This window comes from Brachyhypopomus gauderio, chromosome 16 (assembly GCF_052324685.1).
Source record: "Brachyhypopomus gauderio isolate BG-103 chromosome 16, BGAUD_0.2, whole genome shotgun sequence".
Lineage (NCBI taxonomy): Eukaryota > Metazoa > Chordata > Actinopteri > Gymnotiformes > Hypopomidae > Brachyhypopomus > Brachyhypopomus gauderio.
The window spans coordinates 13,797,318-13,810,134 of NC_135226.1; the positions used below are offsets into that span (position 1 = coordinate 13,797,318).

General features: G+C 39.1%; 1 protein-coding gene across 1 annotated transcript; it reads right to left on the reverse strand.

Moving 5' to 3' along the window:
* Positions 1-4,489: 4,489 nt before the first annotated feature.
* On the reverse strand, positions 4,490-8,011 carry LOC143478232 (uncharacterized). The gene is made up of 10 exons (XM_076977199.1): positions 7,896-8,011; positions 6,733-6,888; positions 6,460-6,549; positions 6,194-6,312; positions 5,972-6,017; positions 5,674-5,840; positions 5,521-5,560; positions 4,903-5,299; positions 4,705-4,788; positions 4,490-4,594 (listed from the first exon to the last, which is right to left on the reverse strand). The coding sequence occupies exons 1-10, from the start codon at positions 7,902-7,904 to the stop codon at positions 4,506-4,508; spliced, it is 1,197 nt and encodes a 398-aa protein (XP_076833314.1). The 5' UTR covers positions 7,905-8,011; the 3' UTR covers positions 4,490-4,505.
* Between the last annotated feature and the right edge of the window lie 4,806 nt (positions 8,012-12,817).

The window sequence follows — 12,817 nt, forward strand, 5'->3', positions numbered from 1 at the left end:
TCCGGGTCTACTCTGAGTGGTGTGAAACGTCTGAACACACACGCTCTTCAGTTGCTGTCCTCTGGGGCGGGTGCTGCCGTGAGCCCCGCCCCACAACTCAGTGCAGTCTCACACTCAGAGCAGACCCTCACCGCTCCACACTGCAAATGAACTGCGCATGCCCAAAGCTGCCGCTGACGCCCCGCCCCGTATTTACAGAGCTGGATGTAAATATAAATACTTTAGTCTTGAGTGAGACATGAAAAGAAATCATTGCATTTAACTCACACAGTCTCAGTCATTCTTCACCTCATTAATTCCTGCTAACTGCTACTCTTATACTAACATTTAACAACACAGCAAAAAAAAACTATTTATGTAATTTACGTAAAAATGATTTATACAAGCATTAAAGTCATGTATTTAACGATCTGCGCGAGGCAGAACACGGACAAACAAACACTGAGGAGAGCGAGATTTATTCAAGGGAATTCCAAAATCATGGTCAAACGGACAGGCATGGGTCATACCGGGAGGGCAGCCAGAACAAGACAAGTAAACAGGCATGACTCACACAAGAACAAAACGAACGAGGCAGGGAACAAAACAGGGAGCAAAACAGCGGAAAATGCAATACCAGACGGGCGCGAAGACAGAACACAGATCCACAGCACAAAATAACCGACACCAGACATAGGAGACACAGGAACTAATATACATGGATCTAAACAAGGAACAGGTGATAACAATGACACAGGGGCGTGGTAATAAACGAGGAATCACGGAGACAAACGAGCAGGGCGGGATAAACAGGCAAGGAACACAGACACAAGGGAACCCGGAGTGACAGCTAAGGGAGGGGTGCGAGGCCATACGTGACACTGTGATACATAATTGTTCTTTTTATAGCTTATTTATTTAAGGAAATAATAGACTGAAGTGACTAATTTTTGTTTTCTTTTTATGCCCATTTTTTATTTTCAAGATGCTGAGTTTCTGCGAATCACAACTGTACCGCTGGAAACAAAGTTTTTTGCTCAGTTTGATAAACATGCCACCAAGCTGCTGGATGTCATTTGGAGAAAGGGGGGAGTTGTGAAAGAGAGGAATGCTGTTTTGTTTTCATAATAGAAAACGTTTAATATTGCCTATATTGTCACAAAGTACATGCTTTACAGCAGCCTTAAATTGCTTGGGTGACACATGGATGGATGTGGATGGAGTGGGATAATGGATTATCTGGGCTGAGGCTACTACCTGTTCCAAAATACACAGAAATGGCTCTTTTGTGCAGATATTTTAGGTAAAAGATTAATTGAATTTGTAGAAAATGTGATAAACCATGATATATATCATTATCGGCGTATATGAAGTGGTCTATATCTGGATTTTCAGGTCTCTTCAGACTGTGGACATCAGCACCAGAAGGGAATGCATCCTCAGATCTCTGATGATTTACCTAGGTAGGTGAACCTGTTTAGTACTTCATCAAATAATTCCAGGCAAGGGCACCTCTCACTTACTCAGACAACCAACCAAATGTTCATTAGAGGGTCTTTGGGTGTTTCCTGTGCCTGACTGTGCCCATGTTTTTCTTTTTCCCGGGATATTCAGGAAAATGAGGCAGAAGAGCTGGATCAGGCAGCCATGTCGAATGTTGTCGCCATGAATGATGATTCTCACCCACCAACCAGACATTACAATATTCACAGAGGGAACACAAGTTCTGAGTCAGTCGCCCTCAGTTGTGACAGGCTTTGGGATGTTGTTCGGGCTCATATACACACTCAACATGAAGTACCCATAGAAACTGCAGTTTACTTTTGGATGTGTGCAGAAATTCCTGATGGAGCTCGAGGCTAAAACAAAGACCCCAAAAGTCAACAGGCTGAGCACACAACTGTAGAGTGTGGGTTTTAACATTTGTTCCACCCTGTTCCTCACTGTTTATGGAGACAGTTGCAAATGGAATTTTGTTATTATGGTGTTATTATTGTTATTTTATATTGCCAGTTCTTTGGATTTACTATCTAGAAGCTCTTGTATTTCTCTCTCATCATTGCTATTAAAGCAATTTGGAAGTTAAGTGCTAATCACAAATGTGTTCTAAAGATATGTGTACTGAGTGTTCATTAGTCAATGTACATGAAAATGGCATGTTTGAGAATTCAAATCTGGGGACTTTGTAGGCTCAGCCCAGATGTGTGAATGCTCCTGAATGTTCTTCAGACCAGTCACATTTGCATCCCTGTAATGGTGAGAATTGTTTTGCTGGAATTCAGGGATAAGAAAATTATGTTCCTCTGTAAGATGATTGGTACTATTGCCTTAAACACACAAAGTGATGGGTGGGGAGGCTCACTTAATTTATAAAAAGTGTCAAAAGGACCCTCAAATGCAACCCAGCTTTTACAGATCGATTTGGAATTCAAGTTGGTAATAGGCCTATGCACAAATAAGTGTAACATACTTCATGGTAATGCAAATACAGTCGGTCTCCCGACATAATCAGGTCTTCTTTCTGCTGGAAGACGTCCAGTTTAACTTCAGCATGAATGTCATGGGGATGGATGTACAGAGTAAAACTTCATACTGTAAAGTCCTGGGCCTTTGATGCCGTGTTTGCCAACTAACCATATCTGACAAGTTTGATCAAAAATTATTTTTTATTTAATATCAAGTTCATATGATGAAAGAAAATGATCAGAAACAGAATCAGAAAAACATGCAAAAAGGCAAACTTTTGGGGAAGAGAGGAAATGAATAATCCTATGAAGAACCAAGTGTCCTGTCATATGGTTATGGCAAAATATTACTACTCAGCCACATATTTCGGAATATGAAAATGCCTTTTAATATTTTATATCATAAAATATATCGTGATTATGAATTGATTGATCTTATCAGGGCAGTCTCCAGGGCTGGTCTTTCTGCCACCACCAGGAGGAGCCCATGAGTCAGACCTCAGCCCATTCAGCGGTGATGACCTGTACCTGTCTTCCTTGTGTTTTAATTAAGGAAGGCAGATGCATTGTTTCACCGCTGAGTTGTCCGTCTACTTTGCTGCCAACCTTCAGCCCGTTTCTCTCTCAGTCAAGATGTTTCCCCACCCTGTCTCTGTCTTTGTTTAGTTTTTTATCTGTTACCCTGTTTTTCGAGTACTTACCTCCTGCGCCGCTCCCTGTCCTCTCTCAAGTATTCTTGCCACTGTCATTTTTCCCTATCCGTTTGGTTTTGTTTTTGGGAAGGGTTTTTTGTTCTTTGCAGCGTTTGCCAGCCAGCCAGTTATGTCCCCTGGCATCCTTTGTTGCTCTTTGGTTTTACTTTCTGTTACCCGCGTTGATCTCATTCCGCGAGTAGGCCATTTCAGTTCTCCCGTTTTATCCGCGCTGACCCCATTCCGCAATTACTTTCAATTTTCTCCAGTTATCCGCGCTGAATATTCTCCAAGAGTGTTTGTTTTCTCTCGTTTATTGCATTGCATGTGGGTCCACTACCATCAAAACTCCACAGGGGATTTCGCCTCCTGTATTCCTGCCCTTACAGATTTGTTCCTCTATTTTTCTAAAGCTATTATTCATTAATATTGTGTGATATATGGATATTCTAAAATTATTTCCTGTTTCACCACTTAATACTTTTTATATAGCAATTTTCTGAAACCCAAAGATGCTTAAAATACATAAAGAAAGAAACATATAATACAAAACAGTACAAAAAAATTGTGGAGCAGGGAGATCATAGGCGAGAGAGAAGAGGTGAGTCAAGTTTAGATTTAAATGTGGAAAGAGAGGGAGACTGTATGATCACAGTTGGAAGGGAGTTCCACAGTCAAGGAGCAAGTCTGGAAAAAGCCCGATCACCAAAGCTACAGTTTAGATGAGGGTACCTTTAGAAGTCCAACAGTAGAAGATCTAAGAGATCTAGAAGGTCTGTAGGGAAGTAGGAGGTCAGACAGATAAGGAGGAGCCATGTTGTTTAGAGCCTTATAGGTCAGTAAGAGAATCTTAAATTGAATACGGTATCTTGGAGAACAGGTGTATTGTGAGCATGCATACGGGTGTAAGTATGCATGATCACATTATACCTGTTCTCCAGGATCTTCACTGGCTCCCTGTGGCATAAATCACTGGCATTTGATTTTATATATGAAATACATTCCAGTGCTCTGTACATCAAACATCAAACACCTTTAGGAGTGCTTGGGACGCCTCTGCACAAGATAAGAACTGACAAAGCACTTAAAACGAACCAGATGCAATTTCAATATCTATGTTAAAAGGAGATGCACCTGTTCTGACTGGATTTTAATAGAACCTGGTGGAGGAGATGAAACCGTATTACTCTAATAGGAAGGGACTGATGGGAGTTAAAGAAGGCCAGGGAGGTTTTTGTTGCACTTTTCATACAGTGTGGCAATTCAGAAGTGCTTCACGTAGGAGTTGTTACAAAAATAAATTAAACAATTGATGTAAATTCAAAAGACTGAAAAAAATTCAAGACTTGTCTGGGCAAGTTTTATTAAATCATTTTCCAAAACAGAAAGTCTTTTTCAATGCCTGCCAAGCCCTCCTGAAGAATCCATGAACTTTCTTCACTTTATTGTGCTTTGAGCCTGCAAGTTAAAAGGATAAGATATATTTTAACCAGTGTGATAGAATATGATCATTTGATTTATTACTGATCAAATGTATCTGATTAGTAATTCATAGTGCTGTTACTTACCAACTGGGGTGCTCTCCATTTTAGGCATCGCTGGAGTTGAAACCTCTGTTTTACCCAGACTGCCTGCATCTCTGACATCAATCACTGCGTAAATGCACACATTTAAGTTTATTTTTGTGTTGATTCCTTTGTTCCCCCAAATTTACATATAGTAGGAATGACAGGAAATGCCAAAATGCACTGAAGTAAACATTTTACCTTTTTGTGGAAAGAAGAGCTGTCCCATTACAGTTTCTATAATGGAACTACGCAGCCATAAAAGAAACTGACGCTGGGGGTGTGTTGAAAGGACACTATAAAACTCCTGGAGCACACGCGCAGGTTCAGGGGATGATCTAGATACCCTGAAGGTCTCCATGATTATTTTTATAGTACTAATCTCCACAACCCTCAGCACAGTCTCACAGTTTTCCGAAATTAGCTGGGCCAAACTTGTTGAGTCACTGCCATCAATGGTGCACTGTGATAATTCATCTGTTCCCACAGATGCAGTACAGTGCAGGAGCGCCGGCAGGACAGGAACAAGACTCTCCTTTATTTCTCCCACTAAAGAAGTGACTCTTCTAGTCAAATTGTGCAGATTTTCCCCCGTTATCTATGCAAGTTGGAAAAAGTGTGCAGGATTAACAAATGTTGAAACAAGATCTTAAATTTTAGTTAAGATAAATTTTAACAATTTAACGCAAACTGATTTTCAGTTGTACTTGACATAGAATACTTTGATTTACAAAAGGTAAATGCATTTTACAGGCTGTTATGATTACTTAAGATTTAGGATAATCTCTTTAGTGTTATAAATAGGGTTAACAAACTCACCACAAGGCTTGAAGCTTCCTCAGCGGACTCACTGTTCCTCCTAACACATGGAAAACAACAAAACCAATCTGTCATGTTTGTCTTTCAAACAAGAAAAGATTTCATTCATCCTCTTAAGCGTGTTCTGTTGCTGGGTTTCATTAAATTGCTTACTCATAATATGATAAGATGGAGGAAACCGTGGTCATGAGGAGAGGCCTTGAGGAGCCAGATCGTCTCAGGTCCTCCAGGTGGCGCTGGTCGTGGCCTTCCAGGCGCAGCTCTCTGATCACCTCCTTCTCCAGGGCCTCTAGCTGGAACTGCTGGTTCAGCTCCCATGCCTAAGGAAACCAGTGGGGTGAACATGTACAGTTACCTTAAATGCCCAGTCAGGATCTCACGAAACAGCACCACTATTAAATAGTACATGGTTATATGTTATTTTATATTATATTCAAGCAAATCTTCCTACCAGTTCAGCACTCTGAGGGTCACTCCATTTCATAAAATGAATGTACCTTCACACACAACAAACATGGAACAATATTAATCTTAATGATAATTCACTTGCACAGGTCACAGAAATCATTCTAATTTCATATGCGCACACACATATTACATATGTATATTATATTATTCTATTTATATCATGATGTATATATTTTTTATTAAATCTGAAGAAATAGAAACCTACATCTTCCTGAAGGTTTTCCTCTCATTATTAATGAGCCACTTTTTCATATCATAAACAGTGACACCATCTGGAACTTCCCCTCTCAGTACCTTGAGCATGAACTCTTTGAGACTCTGTTTCTGAAAGGACAAAATGCAATGTTACAATTGTAAACAAACACAGCTTAAATATTCTATGAGTCTATATTCTAAATCGTACTATAACATTTTATGTTGGCAAAGGTTTTAAATCTGTAAAGCAGTTTAAGTAAATGACAGCTGACTTGCCTGTTTTTGGACAAAGAGTTTTTCCCAGCTCTCTTCAACAATCTTCACATATCTCTTGAACCGCCTGAACTCCATCTCAGAGCACAGCACCTGAAATAAAGAGATGGTTTAGAGGTTTTTCTTCAAACTGCGGTTATATATTAAATCTGCCTAATATTTTAATTACTTTAATTTTTATTTTATTTTCTATTTAGGTATAGTTCCTTCGTTTAAAAAAAGTTTTTAAAATCCAATGTCTCCTGTGCTTCTTCAGGGTTGAGATAATGTCTGTACCTTCTCATCGGGCGTAATGAGGCCATGTTTAATAAGTATCCTATGTTTGTATGGCTGACTAAAGAATCCCGTCAGGTCAGCATCATCCAGATTGCTGTAGTTCCAGTCAGTCAGGTGCATGTAGGGATCCCACAGGTCCAATATTGGTTGTCCGAGCTGTCAGAAAAGTAAAAAAAAAAAAAAACCACACATTTTAAACATGCTACACACATACAACCAACTCATTAGTACTTAGGTTAGATTATGGAAAGTATTTTAATAAAACGCAATGTGAGCATTAGCACAGCTCGTTTCAAACTTTCGCGCACAGATTTTGCATATTGCCTCGTCTAAATTGTCCGGCTCTCTCTTTTCATTCGGTTGAAAGCCGAAATGCTCCCAAACTGGCGAAGTCACATTTGGTTTTGCGACCAGAGTAGCCGCCATTGTTTCCATAAAAAGGCCTCAGAAGCAACGGAACGTTTTAAAATAATAATTAACATCCACCGCACACGCAGCGAAGTGGCTTACGTGTAAAACAAGAAGAACCTTGTGAAAAAAGAAAACACGAACATCGCGGTGTGACGGTTGCTTGCAATTCCCTGCGGTTGGCAGGTGAATATCGCGGTATTACAATATTGCGGTTATTGCGACAGCCCTAGATTTCACTCCATATTTGTAAAATATAAAACCTATTATAAATGGAGTGAAGCATGTTCAGATGCACAGACAGCCTTTCGAGTTTCCTTAACTACCAGCGCCAGGGGGTTTGGACAACATTAGCTAGCTAAAGTTAGCAAGTTTGCTAACGCCATTTGACAGATTAATCAGACTAAAATTATTTCTACCAGGAAGGACGGCGCCTTGTACATACCAACAACCAAACTAGTCATAAAGTTCACCAATTTAGTAAAATGAAAAATACCCCTAGCTGTATTTCTTTTACATCTAGCTAGTTAGCTAGCTACAGTTACTTGTTAGCATTTAAAATGTACTTTTAAAAATCATGTTCTCATTAAATGTGAATCGTAGCGTTAACTAGTTATGGGCCACTTCCTTTATAAGAGTATACTCAATAATAATAATAATATATTATAATAATACATAATAATGATTATTTATCATTACTATAAGTATAATAATATTGATTCATTATTATTATTATAGATATCAAATGAACTTACATTTTCCATATTAGTAGTTGTGGTAGTAGTTGTCTTTCAAAGTAGTTTTAAAGTAGTTGTCTTTTAAAGTAGTACTCCGCTCTTCAACTGTCCGCGTTTGGATGAACGGATGGCTGCTATTTATACTCGGCCTGTGATGACATCACAATCAAATCAACTTCTGCACCCTGAGGCTATAAATACCATATATGGTATGTATAATAATATACATTGTATATTATACCACAGTTAGTTCCGAACCTACAATGTCACATACAGGTAACCTAGCAACGAAGCAGCGTTTACAAGCCAAACAGCGCAACTACAAACAAGCAGCAACATTATCAAAATTAATTACAGGGGGTTTGTTAAATATATTGGCTTCGAAAGCATTTGTTTCGATCTGAAACTGGAGGATGAAGCTATAAATGACCAGCTTTATTCCTCCAATGAGCCAAGGTTTGTCATGCTTACAAACAATGATTTGGATGAGCTGGAAATGCAAAGAAACGAAGTTAATACCGTAAAACAAACGTCCTGAGCTCTTAATGTATTTACATTATGGTTAAAGAGCAATGACATTACAGTCGATTTTAGTATTATCAACAAAAATGAAATGAATCAGCTTTTACGACGTTTTTATGGATCCGTCAGAAACGTGAAGGGAGAGTTATATGGCATCAGCAGCTTCGTTGGTTTAAGAGCTGGACTGAACGGATACCTGAATGAACCTCCAATCAGTCAATAATTGTTGTATTTTATTTTTAATAAATACAACTTTATCAACAGTTGTTTTTGTGTATATTTACCTCTATAATATTTATTGGATAAGGCTGTTCCAGTGTTGTGTAAATTTAGCAGCGAGCCATTGAATGGAACTATTTTAACTGGCGGAGTGTTTTTAACCAAACAGGTCGTATTTTCTTGTCCTCTTTAACTCAAAATCTTTCAATAAACAGCTATAATGGAACTGTGGTATAATCTACGGCCTGCGGCCTCGTGCCTACGACCGTTATAGCACGAACCTCGAGTGTATTATTGCGTAAATATTGTATAATAACAAGTGAGAAGTATTTTTAACTTTGATAAAAAAATGTCTAAAGTCATGGCTCTTTTAATGTTTTTATTTAGCTACTTTTGTGTAAGAGCGGCATATACTTCTGTTTAAAGAGCTTCTCCTTGCAGTTTCCGCCTTCTTTTGGCAGATCTGTTAAGATGATTGGCTGCAGTAAAAAATGATTGACAGCTAACTCTGACTGATAATTGGCTTAATAAAAATTGATTGACAACGAAAGTCTAGTATCTGATTGGCTGCAGTCGAAAATGATTGACACATGCTCCGCCTTTTACCCACACCCACCGGGGCTCCAGCCTGCAGCATTACCCTTCTCATAAATACTGGCCAAGTTAATTTTATATCAATAATACATAAAAAATATATAAATATACATTTATAATTGAGTACCAAGTTAGGCTATATATTTTGCAAATATAACTGCGACCTTTAGGCAGTTTGAATGTGTGGAAAAGAGCTTTCCTTTTGATGCCTATGTCATTGGGCGTGGGGGTACACCGGTCGCCCTCAGGTCCCTCGTGTCCAAATACCTTACTTTTGGTTGTAGCGTTTCCTAATAGGAGCGCTGAGTTCGTGTCGGAGAGAGATCAGGCAGGGCTCGAAGGATACATTTTAAATCCCGAAGGGTATGTTTATTCACAGCACACGTGGAAAAAGAAAAGAAAAACTTGTAAAAAGAGAAAACAATCGAAAGTTAAAATTCTGGGGTTACCAACAGAGATTCAACTGCACCATAGCAGGTTAAAGCAACCTCTCTGTTACCGACTTACTGCAGCCAGTAAGGAAATGGGATTTTAATAATAATAATAATAATAATGCATTTTATTTAATGGCGCCTTTCTAGCACCCAAGGACACCGTACAATAAAAGACAATCATAAAATTAGACAAAGGAAATAAACATTAAAGATAAAACTAAATCAAATAAAATATTCCAATCAAGACAGAGGAAGTTTTTATAAAGAAAATGCAATTTTAAACAGATGAGTTTTGAGTCTGGATTTAAATTCTGTGAGTGTATTCCGGGGTGAGTTCCAGAGTCGGGGAGCAGAGCGGCTGAAAGCTCTGCTCCCCATAGTGACAAGACGAGCAGAGGGTACAGTTAACTGTATGGAAGAAGAGGATCTGAGAGTACGGGAAGAAGTGGTGACTTGAAGTAGATCTGACAGATATGAAGGAGAAAGATTGTCCCAATGACAACTCACTCCGCCAGGTTCCTACACACTCTATAGACAAAACCAACCCCCATTCCTCACTGTACTCTGTCCCTATAAACCCATAACCCCGCCCTCTGTCTAATTGGACCAAACCAATTACTGACTGGGGTGCGTTCACAGGGATATGCAATAAAATAACTTTAACATAAACACATACATATGACAAATAATAACACATACACAACATAGGTACCTTCAAACAATATTTACATGGATATCCCTTTGCTTCAGCTGCCCCCCCCCCCCCCCCCCCCCCTGCTATATGACCATGGGCTCTTCTGGCCTGCATAAAAGAAGCCCTGAGAGGCACCCGCACTGCCTTGCCTTTCCCAACATAGGTAAGTATACATTTACCAAGTGCACAATTCACAAAGCATATGACAACGTTAATTAATCAAATCACAGTCTTTGCAGTCATGGGGATGAGACAGGTTCTCTGACCTCATTACAGCCTAATTTATAACTAGTTGATGGTTATAAGGTCACAGCATTAACTTAAATTAACATTAAAACGCTTCTGTTTGTTAATCTAATGACTAGTGATCATTTTTAAGGACAATGAATGTAGTATTGACCATTACAGGGGTGGGCAAACTTTTGACTGGGTTCTATAATTTGACAGAGCATGTCACTGTTTCAGATTTGAAAAAGTGGCTCATTAATAAAGGGAGGAAAACCTTCAGGAAGATGTAGGTTTCTATGGCTTCAGATTTAATAAAAAAAATACATCATGAAATAATTAGAAATATATAATATACATATGTAATATGTGTGTGCGCATATGAAATTAGAATTTCTGTGACCTGTGCAAGTGAATTATCATTAAGATTAATATTGTTCCATGTTTGTTGTGTGTAAAGGTACATTAAGTTCATGAAATGGAGAGACCCTCAGAGTGCTGAACTGGTAGGAAATTTTGCTTGAATATAATATAAAATAACATATAACCATGTACTATTCAGCAGTGGTGCTGTTTCGTGAGATCCTGACTGGGCATTTAAGGCAACTGTACATGTTCACCCACTGGTTTCCTTAGGCATGGGAGCTGAACCAGCAGTTCCAGCTTGAGGCCCTGGAGAAGGAGGTGATCAGAGAGCTGCGCCTGGAAGGCCACGACCAGCACCACCTGGAGGACCTGAGCCAATCTGGCTCCTCAAGGCCTCTCCTCATGACCATGGTTTCCTCCATCTCATCATCTAATGAGTAAGCAATTTAATGAAACCAAGCAACAGAACATGAATGAAATCTTTTCTTGTTTGAAAGACAAACAAGACAGATTGTTGTTTTCCATGTGTTAGGAGGAACAGTAAGTGAGTGAGTTTGTTAACCCTATTTATAACACTAAAGAGATTATGCTAAATCTTCAGTAATCATAACAGCCTGTAAAATGCATTTACCTTGTATGTATTCTATCTCAAGTACAACTGAAAATCAGTTTGCATTAAATTGTTTAAATTTATCTTAACTCTAATTTAAGATCTTGTTTCAACATTTGTTAATCCTGCACACTTTTCCAACTTGCATAGACAACGGTGGAAAATCTCCACAATTTGATTAGAAGAGTCACGACTTCTTTAACTGGAGAATTAAAGGAGAATCTTGTTCCCGTCCTGCTGGAACTCCTGCACTGTACTGCATCTGTGGGAACACATGGATTTTCACAGTGCACCATTGATCCAGAGTCATCTAGCGATTTTCTCCCTGTGTACTCCTCAAGTAAAGATACAGACCCGACAGACGTAATCTTATGCTGAGAGTCTGTCTGTCCGGTCATCTTGGGCACAGCCACCGAAGATTCCTGTAGATCTCCTACCCACCATCAGAGTCTGTAATTGATCTGCTGGAGAGACAATTTGGTAATGGAGCCATGAGCTTAAATCTTGAATCTAAGAGTGCTGTTAAGCAGCAACCAATGTCTTATTTTGAGAAGCTCCAAATTCAGGATCAAATAAATTGTACTGAACTGACTGTCAGCAAAATTACGGAGGAGGAGCTTTCTGCTGTGGGAACACAGATTTTCACATTGCACCATTGATGGCAGTGACTCACCAAGTTTGGCCAAGCTAGTTTCTGAACACTGCGAGACTGAAGATTGTGGAGAATATTACAAAAATAATCATGGAGACCTTCAGGATATCTAGATCATCCCCTGAACCTGTGAGTTCGCTCCAGGAATTTGAGTGTCACTTCAACACATCCCCAGCGTCAGTTTCTTTTATGGCTGCGTAGTTCCATTATAGAAACTGTAATGGGACAGCTCTTCTTTCCACAAAAAAGTAAAATGTTTACTTCAGTGCATTTTGGCATTTCCTGTCATTCCTACTATATGTAAATTTGGGGGAACAAAGGAATCAACACAAAAATAAACTTAAATGTGTGCATTTACGCAGTGATTGATGTCAGAGATGCAGGCAGTCTGGGTACAACAGATGTTTCAACTCCAGCGATGCCTAAAATGGAGAGCACCCCAGTTGGTAAGCAACAGCACTATGAATTACTAATCAGATGCATCTGATCAGTAATAAACCAAATGATCATATTTTATCACACTGGTTAAAATATATCTTTAACTTGTAGGCTCAAAGCTCAAGAAAGTTCATGGATTCTTCAGGAGGGCTTGGCAGGCAGTGAAAGACTTTCTGCTTTGGAAAA

Coding starts and splice junctions, on each gene's coding strand:
- LOC143478232 (XM_076977199.1), bottom strand. Junction 6,313..6,459: donor AACTCTTTGTCCAAAAACAG/GCAAGTCAGCTG, acceptor TTGTCCTTTCAG/AAACAGAGTCTCAAAGAGTT. Junction 4,789..4,902: donor GCTCTTCTTTCCACAAAAAG/GTAAAATGTTTA, acceptor GCATTTACGCAG/TGATTGATGTCAGAGATGCA.